This window comes from Trifolium pratense, linkage group LG3 (genome assembly GCF_020283565.1).
Source record: "Trifolium pratense cultivar HEN17-A07 linkage group LG3, ARS_RC_1.1, whole genome shotgun sequence".
Lineage (NCBI taxonomy): Eukaryota > Viridiplantae > Streptophyta > Magnoliopsida > Fabales > Fabaceae > Trifolium > Trifolium pratense.
Window position 1 is genome coordinate 21,103,540 of NC_060061.1, and position 24,263 is coordinate 21,127,802.

The window sequence follows — 24,263 nt, forward strand, 5'->3', positions numbered from 1 at the left end:
CAATAATGGGTTTGATGAAGATCTGAAGAAAGCTTTGATGCAGAAACAAGAGGAGACTTATGTTACTCCTTGTACACATATCACAAATGCAAGTCAACAATTTTTTCAATGATATTCACTAAGCTCTGCATTTTTATGAGACTCTCGACACACACAAAGTGTGTCTATAGAATTAATATGTGTCTTGAATCGTACCTAGCTAAAGCAAGAGTTAAAACTAAATGACGTCTTTTTCTTTCTTTTCTTTCTTCCTCTCTCGTTCTCCACCGTTAATATGAGATTGGAGAGTTTATATTGTACAATAACTTCTCCATGTCACATGAATAGATCCCTTTGTTTTAAAATAAATTGTGGGAATTGTTGGATATTTATCTTTTAATTCATTTTAAAGTTAATTATTATATTAATAATTTGTCAACTAGCTTGACTTTGCCGTTAAACGATTTATTAAATGTGCTTAAAAAGAATGAATAACAATAACAATAATAACATAAAACTGGGAGAAACCCTTAAGGGATCACATGACTACGCAAAACAAATATATTTTAATTTTTTTTATACAATATATTTAACATTTTAAAGGACTAGAGACGAACACTTAATCATTAAGGAACTATGAAACAAAAAATTCTTTAAGGGCAAAAATACTAATTAAACCTAAAAGATTTAAAATTTCCATAATTTTTTTTTCCTTTTTTTTGGTCAAGATAATTTTTTATTTCTTTATCCAAACTTTAGAATTTATTTATGTAATAAATAAAAAAGTTATAATCGATTTATATTTTCTTTATGCACTTTTGTAATTTTTTTTCTTAAAATTTAATACTCTTAAAATTTTATAAAGTATTTTGAAAGTTTTTTTTTTTGGATACAGTATTTTGAAAGTTTAAAAATTAAAAACTCAATACAATCTTATATATTTTTTAAATCTTTAAGATATTTTAAAATCTTAGTCCATACCACTCTCTTAATCTTTATAATAGCCGAATTATGTTCACGAAAATTGTCTTTTCAATTTCTAAACTTAAATTATTGTTAACTAGCGGGCCAACCTGTGTCTAACTTATATATATAAAAAAGATATGTTTTATGTTATGATGAGTTTGTTAATAAAAGATTTTTGATGCTAAAAAGAAAAGATGTGCCTTGTATTATGATGAGTTTATTAATAAAATATTATTATTGCTACTAAAAAAATTAAGGATATTATTAGTATTATGAAAAGTTCATTCATGTATTCTCTTAATATATAGTATAAAAGATATAAATTAATCAAATCAAATTATTCGATAATTGTTTTTTAAAATGAAAGATCATGAGATAATGAGAGTTTATGACTAACTTGATGGAAAAGATATTTTAGAATCAAATTAAAATTTATTTATTTATTACAAAAATTTATAAACGAAGTTGGACCGAGCCTTCAAACAAACACACGTGTAAAGAACACGCAAGTGTTTCTATTTATCCTCAACACATCACCACACTTAACAACTGTACTTTTGAAAATTTTGACCGTGATCTCAAAAAAAACCTTAAACCTAGTAAATAACGACCAAATCTAGGGCTATTTTCGTCTTTCCAAATACTAACGTCTCGATTTACGCCCCCAATTTCACTTCAACCTAAACTCCCTCATCTCTAAATTCTAGGGTTTCTCTTTTCCCCTTTTCTCCCCAATTTTCTTGATTCAATTCCAATTTCCAAACTTTCCCTTTAGTTCGTTCAATTCGTTCAATCGTCGGAGTAATGGAGATTCTCCACTCCGACGAAACCTCACCAAAACCTTCAATTCCAACCCCAAACGACGATTCCACGGACCCTGATGAAGGTGTCTCTCTCGATGTATCGGGAAAGAATCTAGAGTTTCCTGTGGTTGAGAATTCTGAAGAAGATGCTATTGAGAGTTTGTATATGTACAAGAATGTTTACAGTTTGATTCCGAAGACTGTGGGTGGTTTGGTAAGATTGAAAACGCTGAAATTCTTTGGAAACGAGATTAATTTATTTGCGCCTGAGTTTGGGAACATGACGAGATTAGAGAGGTTGCAGATGAAAGTATCTTCTCCTGGTATTGGTGGGTTGCCGTTCCATAAATTGAAGGGTTTGAAAGAACTTGAGCTTTCTAAAGGTCCTTCTAGACCTTCTGCTTTTCCTATATTGGCTGAGATTGCTGCTCTTAAGTGTTTGACAAAGCTTTGTATTTGTCACTTCTCTATAAGGTTTGTGTTTTTTTTTTGTTTTTGTTTTTGTTTTTGATGTTTTGTTTTTAATTGTTCTTGTTGGTTTTACTCATTTGGAGGGTTTTAGTTCATAAGTTAATATTTGTTAATAAAGATGTAATTTTTGTCGCAAATAATGTCTTTTTATTTTTATTTTTATGGAGGATTAGATTGTGTGTAGTGTTTTACATTGTTCTCTATAAGGTTTGTGTTCTTTTGTTTCTCTTATGATGTTGTTTTTAGCCTGTCTCAATTTAATTGTTATTGTTGCTTTTATTTTTTTTGGAGGGTTTTAGTTTACAAGTTAATATTTGTTATTGATTTTGATAACTTTGTTGCAAATAATGTGTTTTTATTATGGAGAATTAACTATGTTGATAATTTTGTTGCAAATAAGGTTTTTGCTTTTTTTTTTTCTCTTTCTCTTATGATATGTTTTTAACTTGTCTCAACTTACCTGTGATTTCTACTTCCACTTTTTTGGAGGGTTTTTGCAAGTTAATATTTTGTTATTAAAGTTGTAAATTGTTGCAAATAATGTGTTTATAGAGAATTAACTCGCGAGTAGTGTCTTACCTTGTGATTGTATTTTGTTTTTAATTATAGATACCTTCCTCCGGAAATTGGGTGCTTAACGAATCTGGAATATCTTGATCTTTCATTCAATAAAATGAAGACATTGCCCTTGGAGATTAGTTCTTTGAAAGTATTGATAACCATGAAAGTTGCGAATAATAAGTTGGTGGAACTACCACCGGCCATGAACTCACTGTCAAGGTTGGAGAGTTTGGACCTGTCAAATAATAGGTTGACTTCATTAGGGCCTCTTCAACTTAGCTCAATGCATAGACTTCAGAACTTAAATCTTCAGGTACCTATTTTTGATTTGTTAAATCTTGTTAATTCTGCAAAAATGATGTTTTAAGTATCTGTGGTATTTTTATATGGTGCTTTTGCTGTTTCTTACTTTGCTTTGTGTGTGGGTTTGTATGTGTGTATAATTATATACAGATACATATATTGTTGTTGCTTAAATACTCCCACTTGTTTCATACGACATATTAACAATCTGCATGGCTGCACTTTTTACAATTTGGTTGTAATGAGGGAGGGAATTAGAGAGGACTAGAGTATAGTAGGGTTTGCGAGAGAAGAGAGAGAAATTATGAAGCTTTACATAAAAATCTCAATAACATTACCCATCAGTTCAGGTTGTTTTAAACTGAAACTGTTCAGTTTTTGGCTTAAGTAAATAGATGTGGTTTACTGATATACTCCTTCTGAAAGCAAACACACACACACACACACACATATATGACTTCATATTTTTGTGCGTTCTACACCTCATAATGGAAGAAATATATTCTCCCTCTCTTGATTCCTTACATGAAATTTTTCAGTGCGGGTGATATTTCTTTTTATATTATAGGGGAGATGGCATTCACCGTAAGTGAGGTATGCATAAATATTACACACTTGCACTATTCTTTATAAACACACACTCACCACTCTTGTTCATGTAATGAGGTGACACTTTATCCCCTTCCGCAAGCTGGCAGTTTAGGTGGTTCTTTTTGCCACTTCTGCCTTCTTTGTCCTCTCCATTAAATTAAATATATTTATGAATTTTGCTGCCTTTCTTGTGCAAGTGGCATCCTATAACAACAACATTGAGCTAGCATTAACTGCGTTTGTTGAGGAGACATTTATAATGTTGTTGAATTGAAATGCAAAATGGGAAAATTTTGATTAAGTTCCAAAACCATTTACAGAAGAATTAAAATTAAGAGAGAAAGAATGAAAAACTGCACAGCAATTTAGCTTTGGTGTGCTCAGGACCATAGCCCTTAAATGCCATGTACTTCTTGAAGTATTGTGGTATTGAGAATCCCATGAACATAGGTAATCCCTAGATGAATTTACTATTTAGTTCTAAAGCTGTTCAGATAGCAACATTGAAGGAAACTGATGCCTACAGAACCTGTGATGTAGGGGAAACCATCAAATTAAAAGGTGAACAAATTAAACCTAAAAAGAAAACAAGTAAAAGCCAGATTATTGTGCTGATCATGCATACCCATTACATAGGCAAAGAGAAGTTAATGTGATGCTGGAACTATGAACACTGGGATCGAAGCAAGCACAACTCAAAATTTTTCTGTATATGAACCATTTCTTAATTAGTACAGCTCCAAATCAGTGTTCATGTAGCTATCCATTATTACACCATATCATATAAGAGAGGTCGGGGGGGGGGATAAAATCATTTGGTAGGGCAGTGAAAGTATTCTTGATTCAGGAAAAAAGTATATTCAACATGAGTGCTCTGCTGGTTAATGAGATGAGAACAAAGGATTTCTTTTCCTTCCTATATATACCCATAGGAAACAAATCAATAGTAGGCCAAACAGATTAATTTGGGATTTGAGTGCACTAAACTAAACTCACTTACCAGAAAAGGTAAATGTTTGATACTCCCTCCGTACCACAATATATGTCACTTTGAAGAAAAAATTTGTGCCAAATTATATGACGTTTTACAATACCAATGAAGCATTGAATGTTATTTTTTCTATTATACCCTTAATTATTTATTACTCCCTCTTCTTTCAATTCTTCAATTTATTTTTCCCATAAAATTAATGAAGGATAATTTTGTAAACTAACTCATAATATCTATTTTCCATACAACATTAATTACATTTCTTAATATGTGTAAAAGTGCCAAAGTGACGTATACTATTATGGTACGGAGGGAGTATTTTTTTAATCATATCCTCAAGGGATCTGAGTGCAATGTCCCCTAAATCACATCACAAAATCCATAAGAGTGCATCCCCAAAACGGATGATTTTGTTTGCTAGAATCTGATGTGCAACCTATGTCCTGTTTCCTTTACCTGAATGTGTGTTTAATATGTATTTAATTTGGTGACATCTGACAGTGTTTCACATGGAGGGACCGCATTGAAGGTGCCTCTGTGCATCCAAGGTATCGATTTAGTAGATGTAGCTTGCCTATGTGACTAGGTCAAACTATAATGATAATGTTTCATCACAGTAGTGCACATATATATATCTCTATTCTACACTACTTTGTGTTATTAGGTTTAACCATGTAATTTATGATTTTGATTTTCTATGATTTTCGTATGGTAAAATAGTTATTAACACATTTGTTTATACATTTCAAGTACAACAAGCTACCCAACATTTTTCAAATTCCTTCATGGATATGCTGTAATATGGAAGGAAATGATGGAGATGGATGCAAAGACAACTGTAGCAGCACTTCTGTTGAAATGGATGTCTACGAAAGCAATTTACAGGAAAATGAGGAAACATTTTCTCATGGTGAGGCGACTTTCCATTATTCCCCCCCTCTCTTTTTTGTTGTGATGGTTAAATTCATGTGTTTGTGATGGATTTTCACTTCGGTGTGAATTATTTTGCAGGAACTCAGAACACCTCATCAAGCATATTAACAAACTCCTCATCTAACAATAGATGTATTGCAGCCTTGAAGTCGGGTAGACGGTGGAAGCGACGACACACTAAACAGCAGAAAACTCGTCAAGAGCAGAAAGCTCGTCAAGAGCGGTTGAATAACAGCAGGAAGTGGAAAGGTGTAGATCATGACCAGTTGTTAAGCAAGAAGATCCACAGAATTTCTGAACCAGAAAGTCTGGATACGCTTGTTTCTGAAAATGACATCGGATATGTATCAGACAATGGGAGCCTGAATGACAACAATGAAAAAATATTCTCCAAAGAAGCAGTCCACAACAATTTAATTGATAATGTCAATAACGATAGTCTGGATGATAATGTCAATAACGATAGTCTGGATGATAATGTCAATAACGATAGTCTGGATGACAATCATAAAAAAATATTCTCCGAAGAAGCAGTGGACAGCAATTTAATTGATAATGTCAAGGATGATGAGGTAATCATTGAAAATCAGTTTTCTCAAGAAGATTGCTGCAGTGCGGAAGGTAAAGATGAAAGAGATGCATCCTCATTCTCCTTAGACAATGTGCGAAGTGAACAAGGTGGAGCATCTTGTTCAGATTTTTCAAAGTGTAATTTTAAATCAAAGAGGCATTCAGATCGAGATCTCGATAATCCTAAACCCTGCAAGTCTAGAAAACCAATTGGTGATGGCTCATTATTGTCTTCCAAGTACAGTAAAATATCATTTTGTGGTACCGAGGACCATCTATCAGACGGCTTTTATGATGCGGGACGTGATCGACCCTTTATGCCTCTTGATAGTTATGAGCAAAATCAGTGTCTTGCATCTCGTGAAGTCATCCTGTTAGACAGGTTAATTATTCCTACTACTATTAGTAGTATATGTTAGTGATTTTTTTTTTTGGGGTAAATCCTTAATAGTATTAGTCATAGTAATATATATTGGTTTTCTTTTGTGATACATGTTATATAATGTGATTGAATTGTTTTTGTGTGTTTCAGAAAAAGGGATGAAGAATTGGATGCCATCATGCTATCTGCTCAGGCAATGGTCTCTAATTTGAAGCGGTTAAATGGTTTAAACAAACCTGGGAGCCAGGGTGAAGTTGATAACTTGCAGACAGCATCACTGCTTGCACTCTTTGTATCTGATCATTTTGGCGGAAGTGATAGAACTGCTATTATAGAAAAGACACGCAAATCTGTTTCTGGTTCAAACTATAATAAGCCTTTTGTCTGTACATGTTCGGCCGGAAGTAGCACAAGTATAAATGTTGCAAACGAACCCGCTGTGAACACCATAGAAGATATTGGTCTTTCTAAGATCTCTGAAAAAAATCTCGATTCTATAAAAAAAAGACGAAAGTCAATCATTGTTCCACTTGGCTCTGTTCAGTATGGTGTATGTAGGCATAGAGCTCTGCTTTTTAAGGTGAGCAGTGTTGCTACATTCATAACATAGTTTTTTTTATATGCATATTGTGATGTAACTTTTTCTTTTTTGCCTCTTATTTCAAGGTTTTAATGCAAGTTATTTTGTTTACAGTATTTATGTGATCACATGGAGCCACCTGTACCTTGTGAGCTTGTTAGGGGTTACATGGATTTTTCACCACATGCCTGGAATATCATTCTGGTAAAGAGGGGTGTTACATGGGTTCGAATGCTTGTTGATGCTTGCCGACCTCTTGATATTAGAGAAGAGAAAGATCCAGAATTTTTCTGCAGGTATTTACTCCCTTTCCTATTGTGAAGTAGTTTGGGTTGCTATATATTATATGTTGATAGTTCTATTTTGTTCCTATTATTTATCAATTAATCAACTTATTTGGTATTTTAGAACTTGGATTCATTTTTGAATATTGGATTTGATATCATATTATAGCATTCCAAGAGTATTGCTTAATTATTGTTGATGAAGTTTACTTCAATTATACTTGATTTGTTGTTCAAATATAACTTTTGTTATTAGTTTTGTTCCTATTATTTTTAAGTAATTAGCATTCATTTAGAAATTTTGAACTTGGATTCGTTATTGAATATATCTCAAATCATAATCATATTGTAGCATGTAAAGAACATTGTTTATGCTAAACCAATACTGGCAAATTTGGCTCCAATTTAGCCAAAAACATTTATGCTTGGGAACTCCAACAAAAAAGAAAAGAAGATATTTGTTTTATTTTTCTTTTCATCTTAATCAGTGGATACAGATTTTTCTTCTGCCCTTAAAACATTTAGAACTCTGTAATGTTGAATTATATGGGGTTATTCAGAGTCTGATGACTTGCTATTTCCAGGTATATACCTCTTAGACGAACCCAAATTCCTCTTTCAACTAGCAGTCTTCCTAGTCCTGATAATTCCTTTCCATCTCTCTCTAACTGTGATGAACTCGAGAAAAAGGCTTCAACTACATTAGTTCGGTGCAAATATGGATCAGTTGAGGCGGCAGTGAAGGTATTTAATTACCCATGAATGGCAGTAACATGGTCCCCTTTAATTTTATTTTAATTGTTATTCCCGTTCTATTTTTTTTGGATATCATACAATTTAATGCATTCTATACATATCTTTTATGGTTTTGTAGGTGCGTACTTTGGAAGTACAAGGGAGTTCAGCAGACCAAATAAAAAACTTTGAATATAATTCTTTGGGAGAAATCAGAATTCTTGGTGCTTTTAAACACCCCTGCATAGTGGAAATGTATGGACACCAAATATCGTGCAAATGGACTATCTCTGCTGATGGCACTCCTGAGAATTGCGTGTTGAGATCTGCAATTTTTATGGAATATGTGGAAGCGGGTTCGTTAAAAGTATGATTTTCTATATAATTTCTTTGTTAAATGTTAAGATATTTTTGGTAGTTTTATTAAATCCATACTTCATTCTCTCGTAGACCTATCTAAAGGAGTTGTCAGAAGCTGGTGAAAAGCATGTTCCTGTGGAGTTAGCCTTGTATATTGCCAAAGATGTCTCATGTGCTTTGTCGGAGTTGCACTCGAAGCACATAATTCACCGTGACATAAAAAGTGAAAACATTCTGTTTGATTGTGATAGGAAAAGAGATGATGGAACTCCCACTGTGAAACTCTGTGATTTTGATAGTGCAGTGCCGCTAAGATCACCTTTACATGCATGCTGTATTGCTCATGTGGGAACACCTCCTCCTTGTGTGTGTGTTGGAACACCTCGATGGATGGCTCCGGAGGTCGTGCGGACTATGTATAAAAAGAACACTTATGGATTGGTAAGATTCTCCAACATATCAGCCATATAATTGATTATTTTACAATGCACCAAGTGTTGCCTTTATGTTTTTATGTTTTCGGGTCTGAAATATGAGCAATATCAGGAATTTTATATAATTACATGACATCTAATTTTCAAAAATTCAATGCTAGTTTATGCGTCATTTGATTTTGGAGTTCTCTGTGACATCGGTATACACTGAATCTAATTTTATTTTAATAAAATAAGGGGAAGTAGTTCTCATGATGTCTAAGAAAAATTTATTTTAGAGTAATAATAAATCCTCATTTTCTTGTCTCTTAACACTTTTTTCTGTAAACTGTTATCATGCCACCTTTTCATTTATTACCCACTCATTTAGTGCACATAATATTAATTCATAATTTTAAGAATTTTGTTTGTCTTGGTACCTAGTACAACAATTTTTGGTTTGCTTACAAGAGTTGTGATCTGTTTTGTGCTCCTTTTTAATTTTGTCATACATACATGACTAGTATAAATTTTCCAATTAATTTATCCCGTTTGTTTTGCCTAGAAGCATAAATGCACTCATTGCTTATTGGCATTGAATTTATGATATGATTAAAATGAGTTATTTAATTTGTTAATGATATTCTTGTCCTCAAACAAGAATATGTGTATAGTGAAATTAATTTACTTTATTTTGTGACAGGAAGCGGATATTTGGTCATTTGGGTGTTTACTTCTAGAGATGCTAACTTTGCAAGTTCCATATTCTGGATTCCCCGATTTACATGTCCATGATAGTCTGCAGGTATGAGTTGTCTATTATTCATATATGTACGTCATTTTTTGAACTCTACGGGCATGCTTGTTCGTTATAAATTGCAACCACTTGTTTTAACTAATATTTCTACCATGATCAACAATACAGATGGGTAAGCGACCACAATTAACTGATGAGATGGAGGCATTGAGTTCAATGGGTGAACCCACAATGATTCAATCTGGTGAAGAGCTGGAAAAATCAGATGCAGAGACAGACACACTGAAGTTCCTTGTTGATTTGTTTCATAGGTGTGTGGAAGAAAATCCAAATGAACGACCTACAGCTGAAGAAATCTATGAAATGCTGCTTGAACACACAAGTCGCATACAAGTTCAAAATGCCGGGGAGATTTAGGCAGGCTATTATTGGGAGTGTCCATGTCCTGGTGAATTATATTTTATATTATTTAAGAATAAAAGACTTTCATTCTTTATAGTGTGTGTCACAGTTTACTCTAGAATAATTGTTCTTACTAGGTCTTAGTCTTTCATGAGTTGTATTGTATTTTTTGTAACATTGTACGAGTTAGATCCATGCGGCTCTAATATCATCCGATCGAGATCTTTATTTGTAGTCAGGTCTCTTTTAGGGTTGTAAGTGTTGAGACAATTATGTAGTTCAAACATTCTGCAAGTGGGACTGATTAATTTATTGATTTGTATTGTAAGACGGTTCATACCTGTATACCATTTTTTTCACAATCTTTGTACTGTCAAGAAAGATGTGTGCGGCGGGTTTATTGGCCGTGTTTTTTCCCCCTTGAAATGATTTTGATGAATAAGTGTATGCATTGCATGGTTGTTTTTGCAGGGATAGACGGATGCATACGGTGTTTGCTAAATTTTGTTGAAATAATTTTGATGAGATTGTCGATATTTAGGTTTTGAAGAATAAGCTATAATTTTTGTGATAGAGCCCTGTATAGTTGATAGATGATAGTAGTTAAAATTTATGTTGGATAAAGTAGGATGAAAATTAAGTGAAATAATCTGGTATGGTTTTTCTTTTGCAGGAAAAGTAGGATTTTTAAAATGCTGAAAGCATTTCAAATGACTTTGTGTTACCTTTGGCTTCAGAGTTATAGATGATGGAAGTCTAAATATTAATTATCATGAATTAATTATGACCCATCAAGTTCTAAAAAATAAATAAATTATGACTCATCAAGCTCTATATTTCAACTGTTGAACACTTGAACCTATCTTATTTTTGACATGGTATCACATGTAGCATTTAGTGTGTGTCATAATAACAATACTTGTTTAATCTTTTAGCAAAAGAAAAAGTTGGTGTCCTTTTCATCTAATCTAACTATCTAACTATTACTTACAATTAATGAGATGGAAATTCATTGGATACACTATTGCATAATGGCATCAATCTTAGGACAGCTTGTACTCAATAATTTAAATTTGGTTTATGGGGTTTCAGAGCAGATACTTAATCTCCTACCTGCCATTGGAAGTTGATATGTGGTTTTGGCACCCTTACACTATAGTGCATATAGTAGCTGCAACTTTGGACCACTCTACTCACATGATATACTCCTACTTATTTCTCTTGCCCTTCCCATTATCTGCTAGGGACCAGAATCTCTCATTTTTATTATAAAAATAATCACTTAACTAGTTAACTTTCTTACGCTATGTAGAGCTTAAAAGTAAATTAGCAAATGTGATTGAAATGTTATATCAAAATACAGATTTAACCTCTGAATCACTTGATGCCAGAAGTGACTCCCAAACCAGATTAGACGGTTTAGTGAACCAGATACTTTTTTTTTTTTTTGAAACATAGTGAACCAGATACTTAACCCTCTAAATATCTTCCTCCAAAACCGTCAGTCCAAAATGCCATTAGGGAACGCAATGCCAAAAAAGGCTTTTTAAGAGGGTAAGCTCACTCTTCAACATGCAGCATTAAGGACTGAGCAGAGCACCCAGCCCCATTTTGAAATTTGTTTGTGATACTTAGCATATTTTGGTGTCACCTAATTTTCAATGTCACAACTAGGAAATAAAAATGACCTCTATCAATATTTTGAACATTGCATAAAAAAAGTAGTGTACACACATGTGACAGAATAATAATAATGAACAATGGAAAAAACTTTTTGGCTTTAGATACTACAATAAAATCAATGTTTACTTTACATAGGATTTTGATGGTGCCTATTCCTTTTCTTTCTCTTGTCTCTATTTTTATCACTTCTGAATAGCTCAACAGATTTAGCTACAATAGTATAACTAGAGATTGTGACCCTCTAATTAACCAAACAAACAAAGCAAGCAAGCATGCTTCTTTTGTCACATGTTGGACCACAGTGTCCTCTGGGTTTGAGCCAGCCTAGCTGTTTTGTTGCAAGCGTGGGACATCTCTACTTGGTGGACCATGATGCTGAGTGTTACTGTTAACAGTAGTTTTTCCATTATAGGCAACAATTACAATTTTTGCACAACAATCTAACATCGTACCTTAATTATTTACTAGGAAAAATTGACCCCTCATTCTGTCATCTATGTTAACTACTAGTGATGAATAATTCTTTCATGTACATCTGGAGTTTGGACACCTCTTTAGGTCACATACAAAATAAATTAAATAACTATAAGATTTATAATGTTTTGAGTGTGTGATCAAAACATGGGTGTATGTGGCTCGTTTAGATCATAAACTAAAATAATTTTTTTTGTTCTATTGTATATAAAATTGACGATTTCGATTGGTACAAACCGAATCACCTTAATTTGTAATTGTAATTTAAGATGAAAAAGATTTTTCCATTGGGAACAAAAATTTATCCATTAAGCGGTCAAAATGTGACATTTATTTTAGGCAGGGTTGGCCCAAGGGCCAAACGACTCGAGCAAGGTCTTTAGAATTTTTGGCTAATAAAAGGCCTCAATATTTTTTTTTTCATTTGGTTATAATAAATATATAAAAGGACAATTTTCAATTATTAAAGTTAAAGACCTGAAACTCTACTAGACACAAGTTCAATATTTGACCTTAACGATGTTTAATTTTTTTTTCCTCATAAAATCATATATAATTTTTTGTTTCATAAACCCTCACAATAAAACTTGTTTTAGGGCTCTACTATGTTAGAGAGGCCCTGATTTTAGGATAGATAGAGTATATAATTAACTTCACATACTCTCTTAAGAATTTAAATGATATGCGCCGAAAAAATGAATTTTACATTGATGATCCAATGAAAATTTATTATTTTTTCATGTCACTCCACTTTTATAATTGTATTTTGGAATTTATGGTATGACATGCAAACGTTGAAGACTTTTAATTAGTTGTAAATGTAGAGCTAATTTATATTGAGTGTATAAGTTAAACTATATTTTTAATACTCTATAAATCACAAAATGAAAAATTGGTCAACCATGAGTTTGAGACATTTTCTCACTCCTTTTACACAATAACCAATTGTGCTTATGTTTTTCGCATTTTGTCGGATTCAGATCCTCTCGATCTCTTAAAAGAAATGAATCAAGACAATCGAGACAATAACCAATTGTGCACGTGTTTTTTGCATTTTGCTTTCAACCTTTTACTTCTATTTATTTTTTTCTTAGTTAATTAATTCTTTACATCAATATATAGTCTCTTTAAAATAATTATGAAACACCACTTAACATAATGGTTTCAAGAAAAAATATGAAGAGTTAAATCATTGAGTTAACTTCCAATTCGACAACACATATGTTCGATGATTATATTAGTCATCAAGGTCATTATATGCTGCCCTAAAGTTGGGTAGGTGAATTGCTCATTGAAACATTGACAAGTAGGAAGGTGTTTTATTTGATACCAACATTGCTTTGTTGGACCAATAAGTGGTGAACACAACACTATAAATTAGAATACAATCCATGCATTTGTATTAATGATTTTGTACAAAAAGAAAAAGCATATTAATGATTTTGATTATAAAATTGCATGATGTAACATTTCTGATTAACTTGATTAACCGTTTGTTTATCATTAAACATATTTTTTACAACCGGCCTATATATATTAATATAGCCTTTAATTAACTCACACTCACTTCCCCTTTCTCAAAAGAATCAAAAGGCTTTTATACATGATTTTTGTGACTTTTTCCCATGATGCTGCATTACCCCTACACATATGTAATTAATTAATTAATTAAGCGGTATATCCCTTACTTGTCCTTGAAGAAACATTTTAACATCTCAATCTCAATCTTAATAATATATACAATATATCCACATAAATGAAAATTTCAAACAAATATCACAATCACATGCAACCACAGTACCACATCAACACAATTTTATTTTTTTTTCTTTTCGAAAACAACAATTTTTTAATTTTAAGAAAATTGAATAAATATACTATTTTCCAACACACTTGACACCATTGTTATATTTGAAGAAAACTCTTATACCATCTTGTAATTTTTGATCCAGAGTTAACTAATGAGTTTGAGTTCATGAGATTTAGACGTTAAATTGGATCTAACTCAATCCTATAAGATTGACTTGTAAGGTAAGAATAATTATTGGTGCATAGATATAAATGGTGGATTAGACTTAATTCAATCTGAAAATTTGATACTATCTTAAAATTTTGGGTTAGACCTAATTCAATTTTACAAAATTGACTTATATATAAAATGTAAATTATTCATATTCACGTTATCTGACATCCGATATGGACTCATAACAAAGTTCATAAGTCTCTATCTTAAGGAGTTAATGAAAAATTTATATAGAGGATTTGACTTTAATAATAAAAAATGAAAATGGAAGTCGGCATATAACAATCACATGAATTTCTTTTGAAAAAGTGTCATTCCTTTATAAATATTTAAATGATGGAAAAAGTATATATTCTCTTCGTCCCACATTGAGTGAGTCAGTTGACTGCGTCACGCATACCAATGCATAACTTTGACGATTAATATTTTTAATTGTATAATAATAAAAATTATAAAAATATGATATTTTGAAAATATTCATCGAGATGAATCCAACAACATCTTATATGCTAATATTTATTTTTATTTATTAATAGAAAAATAGAGTCAAACCAAGATATGTGAATAATGTATATAGTCAAAATGACTTACTCATTTTGGGACGAAAGGAGTATTGTACTATAAAATTACAAAACCTAATAATAATTATATTATCAGAAAACCATTTGTACATGTGATTCTCTTTTTTTTTTTTATAAATATTCTCTTATCAACGATTTAGCTTCTCACACCTTTAGTCCCCATTGCAACACACACTCCACAAAAATTACAGCCGCCATCCCCACATTCTAAAGCACTCATATAAAAAGCTTAATCCAAATAAAATACCGAATACTTATTCGGTATGTAGTACTTACGAATCTTTATTCATTAGCCTTTCTTTAGCTAGCATTATTATAGTACTTGGTTTAGAACTTGAGAACGTGATAAAGAACTACTATAACAATAGTTATATTTTGTCGGGTTATAGTGGAGTGTACTTCTAATGTCTCTTTATTTTCTGAATTTACTCTTGTATTTTTTCGTTTTTTATATTTATATAATATATTTGTCATTTAAAAAAAACAACTAATTCTACATGTTTTGATATGTTATTACTTGTTATCTATTTATTAGGAAAATATAACTTCTAACCCAAACAAAGACATTATAATTAAGTTAGACATACATTACCTTAAATATGTATATCACTAGCCTTATCTTCATAATAAAATTTTAGCACTACACACATATTAATTTTTCTTCTAAAAAAAAGTTATCGTAACGTTTCTATGAAGATAATACCGAAGGTATTGTTAGTTAATTTAGAGAAAAGTATAACAAATGAGATATAACAAACCTTTTTACAAAGTTCCAAAACCAATTAAAACTTTTGAGCAAACTAGTAAAAGATGATCTTCGCGGTCTCAGATGAAATTGTTTGAATGTACATCTCTAGAAGGACAAATTATTATATTTTGTTGGAACGAAATTGGTTTAAGAACAATGAATCTTAATCTTAATTGTTTTAATGATAAGGAAAAACACAATTAATTAATTAATTATCCTTTTGATGCGTGTTTAAATGTCCAAATAGTATATATTTGTCATGTTTTTAAATAATTTTCTAATCTCTTCATTTGGTGTCATGTTAACAAAAAAAAAACACACACACACACTTGTTTTATACATTAATATAATCCATTTTTTTAAAAATCTATTTTAGAGTAACACATTTTCTAAATATACATGTAACACTATTTAAATATTATAAAAATAATCAATATATATATATATATATACTTTCAATTAAACAGTCAATTTTATAAAATATATAAGTTTGAGAGTGATTAGTGGTTTCATTCCATCACTTTCATCTATCTAGTGGCCCAATGTATTTAATTATTTCTCAAATTTGTGAGGAACAATGGTGTATATAATATGATGCAGTACTAATCTATAAATGCCAAATGGAAAATGACTTGGTACGAACTGCAATAACACCTTCTTACTAAGCATTTAAAACACACAATCTATAAAATAGATAATGACATATATGCTTTACATCTATCATGTCACTAGTTATAACTAAAACAAGTAAAAAGTGTTCCACATTGCATTTAATTTTCTAACTAATAAGTCATTTTCCTAATCACAAAGAGTATCAAATTTTTCCATTAAGTGGTATACATGTGCAGCTGGCAACTACCTTATACATGAGAAGTAATTATTCGACAAACGGAAAATTCGAAAAAGAGTAAAAAATAAAGGTACTTAAAATTGTTGTTGAGTTAAGAGATGCTTTTTCTTTTTTCTAATTGATGTAGGATGATGTATGAAGAAGTAATGCATTTTCTATGTTGCCATGCAAATTAATGGTCCCCTCGTATTCACATGCACCCTTTTCATTTCCTTTGGCTCATATATATATCATATATACATACACTTTTTTATTTTAATCAACCAATTTATTAAAGATCCATAAATTTGTTAGTGATATTTTTAAGAGTTTATATTAAATTTACCAATAAACAAAAAACAATCACAATACCTTTAAACATAAATAAATAATCACATTAATTTTACATATGTAAAATAAATTAGCACCAACCAAGAATATCAAAATTGAGAATTTAAGTAAATTTATTTTGCGTATGTAAAATTAACTTGTAAACTCAAACTCAGGCTCTCAGACTCCTACGAGTTTATACATTATATTAAAATAATATTAAAAATAATATGTATTTATACAATAATTTTGAAATTCCAACTCAATTATAAAACAAAAAACTTACATGAAAAAATCAAGATAACGTGGAAGAAAAGAAATCGAATGTGAAAACTAAGATGAAAAAAAAATAGAAAAAATCTTTAAAATTTTTATGCGAGGTTGCCCGAATTTACCAAGCTCACTATGAATCAATCTATCCTAGTAATTAAAATTAGTTTCATTTCTAAGTTTACAGCCGATTCAACTCAAAATTAACCCCTATAAATTTGTAAAATCATACGATTATAAGAGTTAACTTACAATTTTGACAACCTTAATAATAAATGAAATAATTAAAAACCGACCATACCTATTTAGAAAAGTTGAACTACACAATATTTTACGCAGTCAAATTCATTTATACATAACTAACTTTCCCTAAAAAAAAAAAAAAAAAAAAAACTAACTAACTTTACCGTCGGGAGAGAGACCCACTTGGATGAGTGTGTTGGAGTTGGAGTACACTTGGTTTTGTAAAAACTAAACTTTAAAACTTAACACATTAAAAAAACAAAGAGATTGATCTATGTTATATATTGTGCCTCCACTGTGTTTTAATATTTTTTAAATGTGTGAGACGAATAGTCTTTAAATGTATTAATTAAAATTTCAAAAACAAACTTAAAAATGTCTTTTAATTTATTCATTATCTTGATTTTTAAATGTGTCTTAGTTATTTCTTTTTTAGATAAACTAGGTGCATGTCCAAAAAATATTATAGAGGAAAGTGACCTAAACTAAGTTGGAACCTCAAACCCCAAAAACTTACTTTTGTTTTTTGCACACCCATAAATACATTAAGAGAAAAAGAAAGATGAAGCAAGATTTGGGTGACATAAACCGAAACCTCAAATATAAAATTTAAAACAAAGCAAAAAAAACTATTATAAAGAATGAAACTTAGTAATATTCTTACAACATATGTTATAGCCACTGCTAGTTCTTATAGTAAAACTGAATTATCCGTTTTTAGTGGATGTTACAATATCCTCCCCATTATCTTTATCTTTTTTATCTCCGGATAGTTGTTCGGTCAGAATAGTCTCATCTTCCGAACACAAAAGATGTTTTTTAATGGCAATATATATATTTACATAAATCATATGCGCGCGCATGTGTGTATATATAGCCCACCTGAGAAGAAGGAAGCGTACAAGAAGTACAAAAAATAATCAAGTTCACAAATAAATTAAATAGAAGGAACAACAACCATAAGCAAGTAAAAAAGAAAAACATCAAGAAAGCCAAGCCAGCTGAAAGACCAACATTACCAATGCCTCAAACCACTGACGTCTAACGACCCAACCCTAACCTCTGAACGAGGAAAATAGATATGCAAAACCAATAAGAAAGCCAAGAACAGACAATCAACCAAAGACAATGATTTTCAGAATGATCTTCTCCACAAAACCCTATCTTTTTCAACACCAAAGTGCTTACCTAAAAACCATTTTAAGAAGAGTTTAACCCTATCCACGAGAAGCTCATGAGAGGTAGTCAGTCGAAAATATTTTTAGATAATTGTTGGCCTTTCAAATAGCCCACATGACATAACAATATGCAAAACTAATGTTAAATCTAAACTAGCTTTCCACCCAACCCTAAGACCCTAGAAGACATCAAAAACATCCAAAATATGGGGTGGGGATAGTAAGACAAACACCCACCCTCACCATCTAACAACATCACATATTTTGGGACCTAAACAATTACTCTTTCCCTTTTTTTTTAAGTGTCGTTTATGATCACTATGCATTATTGATATAATCTTTTACTTTGATTATAAATTTTTATTAATATATAAAAACAAATATTAACAATTAAGATATTCTTCAATTTATCTCGACGAATATTGTCAAAATATTAAATTTTCATAATTTTTTATAATAAATAATTAAATATATTAGTGATCAAATTGTGTAATGACATGTATACAGTAGTAAAAAATGACACTTAAAAAAAAGGGAAAAAATATTTAATATTTTGGCAGAACTCTACATGTAATAATCGTTGAAAAAGATATATGGTGCACCCGTTATTCAAAATTCTTGCATCCGACTTTATGTCTTTGAGCCAATAAATTTTTTATCGTAGTTAAATATATATTATTAGAGTAGCTTGATTTAAAATATACTAAAAATAAATTAAAAATATATGGGACAACCAAGACTATTTCATTGTACTTGTAGTGAGAGAGGCTTCACCCTTAATTGTGATTATTTTTTTCTTTTAATGAAAAAGAAGGTACAACACAAGAACTTTTCAAGAAGTCACCCATTCTAACACTAATTTCGCCCATATACATTTAATTACAGAGTTTTGATGAGATACAGCGTATTAATACATGTATGATTGCAGTTTGCACCTACCCTTAATTGTGATATTATCGCTTAGATCTCAAAATCCTTTATATTATTGGTGTAATTAGAATTGTGAACCACAATTTAAAATGATACTTACAAACAAAAGCTAGATAGAGAGAGAGAGAATGTAAAAGGGGTTTCCCCACTTCCTTTGTATCTAGCTCAAAAGCTATTAATGGTCTTTGTAATATATATAGAAAAACACTCGCTATCCTTGTCTGTAAACTGCATGGTTATGGTGTTGGCGTGACAATATTCAATTTGTATCTTAATATAGGGACCACTTTAATTACTACTTTTCATTTCTTTTCTTTTCTTTTTAATAATTTATCTTATGGCTTTATACATTGCCTTAATAATATTCTGTTACTTAAACAAAACAAATATTAAAAGTTAAAAATTTGAAGAGAAATAAAAAATAAATTAATAACTATTTTTTTTAATAGAGTGTGCTCTTTCCCTTGAACTCTTCTATATATAATAGTGGCTCTTCTTAATCTCTTCTTCATCCAAATTCCAAACCCTAAAAAACTCTAACAGAAGCATAGCATCACTCATATAATATTATAAAAACCTTCCTCCAATTTCCAATCTCTTCATTAGAAGCTTAATTTCTTCTCTTCTTCTTCTTTCTTTCTTTCTCCCTTTTCATCATGCACCATAACAAGTTGAAGCTGCCAGCATGATCTTAATTTGCCTCCTTTGTAAGCGAAAGATCATGCTGGCAGTTTCACCTAGTTGTTGATTGCATGTATATGATCCTTCTTTTATGTTTTTTTTTTTGTTTCTGTTTATTTCTATGCCCTATAGGATTAACTTTCTTGATTTCTTTTCCTGTTAATTTTCAAAATATATACCAGAAGATGAGTAATATAGATTCATGTTTAATTTCCTATATTTTTTTTTCTAGGTTTTTGTGTTTTTATATTTTATATAATTAACTACTAGCTCATGATTTTTTTTGCCCTTTATCGTTTTTAATTTTTTGGATAAAAGTAAAACAAGGATATAATTAGGATATCTATGATTATTGTTTGTTTATTCTGCTATTTATGCTGCTTTGGTGAAGTAGATGAAGAAATTGGAGTGGCAGCTTCTAGTAGATGAATAAATTAAATTGAATAGTTTGCTGCAAACTGCAATGCATTCATGGACAAGATCTAATTCTTACGGTGCTTTCTTTTTCATGATGTCTGAGTTACATTTATGTATCAAATGGGGCTTTTTTTTACCAATATTATAGCCAATTTTCTTTTTCATGGTGGTGATTTTACTTGTGAAATTATTGTAGATTTATAGGGTTTTTCATGATGTCTCTAAGGCACTCTGAATTTCTAAAGCACGAACACTTCTTAGATTAGATGTGTCCAAGTGTCGGACACGCATTGATGTCCGACACCGACACATATGATTATATTCAATTATATCCTTAAATTAAATTATTATCAGTATCCAGGTGTCATTTTTCGTGTTGTGTCTGGTGTCCGTCTCTGTATGTGTGCTTCATAAGTCTGAACTCTTTTAACTAGCAATAAGGTTCTTTCTTTCCTCTTTGTTTTTTTCAAGATCTAAAATCAATTAGGAAATATCTTGAGATTAAGAGAAACTAGAGTCATTTTAATGTTCCCATGACATTTTGGGATTAACATGGTCATTAATTCTTTGTGTTTGTTATTAACTTAATTACATTATACATGTACTAGTCTAGTATGATATCAGTGTTGATCGATTATTACTGGCAATTAATAATTAAATGATTAATTTAATTATGTCTCATATATAATACAAGGTTATAGTTGCATTTCATCTACTTAAGAGAGTATAGATTGATATGAAGAAGAAGACATGAATCTCAAAATGGGACAAAAAAACTATTGCATTGCTGAAGTCACATAGTAGATTCCCAATATCTCAATGCTAGCACATATATGACTACTGCACCCTTATGCCTTTGGAGATTTTGAATTTGGACCATTCCTATATATATAGTACTATATGCTATGCATCATGAGACAATCATGTGCCTTGTACTAAAAGATCAAGAATCAAAACTTCAAAATTTTACTTCTACCATGTATAATTTGTTGCATTAAAATTGATCTTCTTCCTTGGAAGAATCTCTCATAGTATATGGATAATCAATTGATGTCATCATGATATGTAGGTTTCTGACAGAAAATACAAGGACATGAATCACCATATCTTCATAATAAATACTATATATTATGATGTCAATATATATATCTGGTTGTTGTAGTTGTAGATATCTGTTTCAATTTTTCGTCTCTTATTTTGTCCTTTTGGGAAAGATTCCACCTAGCATTCAATCAGCTTCTATGAGTACCTAAAGGACATGATACTCCCTTATCTGGTTGTTGTTGCGATTGACGTCATTGTGGTTGCTGCGACGCGCATTGCAGTTGTTACGTGAAATCATTTTTAATTTACACAAATTATATCAAATAACATCACTATGTCACTACACTATTTATCCACTATAGCATAATCTCAGTTTATTGTGTAAATGTTGATTAAAAGGTACTTGAAATACATAGTTAAGAGACTGCTAATTAAGAGTAAGATTTTTTATTGGATCTAGTGCAAATTGTGATTTTAAGTTCATAAATTTCAATTTTTGGTGAGAACATTTTCACAAACATGCACTACTACAGAAAAGGGATACTATAGCACTTTTTTTGGGCTTTAATAGCACTTTAAAGTGCTATAGAAGCTGGTGCTATTAAAAGTCTGTGCCTATTATAGCACTTTTAAAAGTGCTATTGTATGTCCGATCTTTAATAGCGCTTATACACTAAAGCGCTATAGTATGTATGTTTATTTTTTCTATATATTTTAATAGCACTTTATAAAAAAAGCGCTATTGTAGATCATTTTTTAAGAAAAAAAATATATACAACATGAAGCCTCTTTTTTTTTCTATACGTAACCTGGAGCTTAAATTGAAATTTAAAAAATAGTTTCATTAAAAACTAACATGAATAATATACAATACAATTATATATACATGTAGATATTCAATACATAAGTCTCACCCACCAAAACTAACTTATGTCTACTACAAAGGTGCAATACCTCCTCAACCATAATCACTCACCTATCCCTACACTTAATGTTCCTATGCAGAACAAGAATTTATGCGGCAAACAATTAATAATCAACTTGTACGCCTTAGGATTGCACGCAACAAACAATTAATAATCCACTTGAACGCCTTAGGATTGCTCGCAAGCCATCACCATTCTCATATTATACCAAGAAGTCCCTAAATGGTTTCGATGGTTGACGAGGCTAATTGCTTGGCACCTTCAATCGCTCAGGTTGTTTGTTGTGCAGCATCTGCCACTGTCTAAAATCAAATATTACATCTGGATTAGGTTGATAAACTAACTTAATTCTTCAAACATCAAGCAAATTATCTAAATGGTGAAAATAACTCCCAGAAAATCCATCACCAACGTATAGATTAGGGAAGTTGAAGACAGTTAATTTAGATACGATAAATAAACAAAACTGTTACCTCATCATCACGTTGAACACCACCATGTTCCTATAATTAAGATTATCATTGGATTTGTTCTGCATATGTATCTTGCCACTCATTCCACTCATGGTTCTCCTAAAAATGTTTGAATAAATGAAGTTTTAGTATATAAAGAGTATTCATCCAAACATAATTTCCAGATGTAAGTTCAGCCTCATTGTTTAAGGCACAAGATAACTACTCAACTGATGGAATAAGAGAACAAGGAAGTCTAGAGAAAAGTTCAAAATACTCATAATGCTTTAGAAGAAAAGACTTTGCTCAGATGCTATTGAAGTAAAATAAAAAAAAGCCTAAACACCTATGATGCTATTTTTATGTAAAGGATTATTAAAAAGTAAACTAAATGCATCAACGACAAGCAAAACAAATGAACTATTACACAAGACTATTATAAGAGACACCAACTTCTGTGATGAGTTTTTTAAGCAATTTTGTCAAGGATTCAATTCAAGGCATATGTTGTATTACAAATCTTACTGATATTTAATATCAATATATCAGTTGGCAAAGTTTCATAAATTACTTGGTACTTGCTATGTAAACCATAAACCCTGTTCCATGAATGTATAGAAAACCAACCTGAACAGAGTTAAGCCAAATTCAAAGTTAAGCCATCAAAATCACTTTTATCTCTTTCAAAAAGGAACCCTAACATGAACAAAGTAATATTCAGCCATCAATTAACACAATAAAACAAAGCCTAAATCAAGTTTCTATCCATTTTCATCACAATTTTCAGCATAAAATCAATCTCAATAAACACTGACACACAATCATATATCAGCAACAAAAAGAAAAATCATAAATCATCAACTAATCAATTAATACCTTTAGGTGAAAAAAGCTCGAAAGCACATTTGATTAATTGCAATTGAAGTTTGTTGTGTGGATTTGCAACTATATTCAAAATTTCAACATCATAAAAAGCTAATCAGAGATCGAAGAAATTACAGAGAGCGAATTGGAGATAGAGAGCAATTGAGTGACGAAGAGATACATTGAACCTAGAGACGGTAATAGGTGGAGATCGATCGGAGACAAAGAGACGAAGTTAAACAGAAAACAGAAAACTCCTTCTAGCCTTCAATCCTTCAATTTTTGGGTTCAATTTGGGATTTAGGGTTTAACAATTTTTTGGGAATGATGGAGAGAAGAAGGTTTTAGGGTTCAATTGATGAGTTAATGATGGAGAGTGAGGAACGATGGAGAGTGATGATTGAGAGTTTCATGAAGAACGATGGATATGGAGATTGGAGAGTGAGGAAGAGGGAAACGGCGGACCGAGAAAAAGTGGAATGAAACCTTACGAAATTTTCAGCGAAATA

General features: G+C 31.1%; 1 protein-coding gene and 1 long non-coding RNA gene across 3 annotated transcripts; one reads left to right on the forward strand and one right to left on the reverse strand.

The window, feature by feature from the left end:
• The first annotated feature begins 1,492 nt into the window (after positions 1-1,492).
• LOC123913087 lies at positions 1,493-10,426 on the forward strand. The gene is made up of 11 exons (XM_045963690.1): positions 1,493-2,222; positions 2,829-3,093; positions 5,416-5,575; positions 5,677-6,550; positions 6,701-7,130; positions 7,245-7,426; positions 7,999-8,158; positions 8,289-8,516; positions 8,600-8,950; positions 9,626-9,727; positions 9,848-10,426. The coding sequence occupies exons 1-11, from the start codon at positions 1,750-1,752 to the stop codon at positions 10,094-10,096; spliced, it is 3,474 nt and encodes a 1,157-aa protein (XP_045819646.1). The 5' UTR covers positions 1,493-1,749; the 3' UTR covers positions 10,097-10,426.
• An 11,948-nt stretch (positions 10,427-22,374) lies between these two features.
• Positions 22,375-24,263, reverse strand: LOC123913088. 2 transcript variants are annotated; one of them, XR_006811559.1, is made up of 4 exons: positions 23,767-24,263; positions 23,518-23,586; positions 22,912-23,010; positions 22,375-22,736 (listed from the first exon to the last, which is right to left on the reverse strand). It is a non-coding gene; the product is annotated as an uncharacterized LOC123913088 (long non-coding RNA). The 2 variants fall into 2 exon arrangements; XR_006811558.1 differs by having other exon boundaries at positions 22,376-22,740.

Coding starts and splice junctions, on each gene's coding strand:
- LOC123913087 (XM_045963690.1), top strand. CDS start 1,750: ATGGAGATTCTCCACTCCGACGAAACCTCACCAAAACCTTCAATTCCA. Junction 2,223..2,828: donor ATTTGTCACTTCTCTATAAG/GTTTGTGTTTTT, acceptor TTTTAATTATAG/ATACCTTCCTCCGGAAATTG. Junction 3,094..5,415: donor TTCAGAACTTAAATCTTCAG/GTACCTATTTTT, acceptor ATACATTTCAAG/TACAACAAGCTACCCAACAT.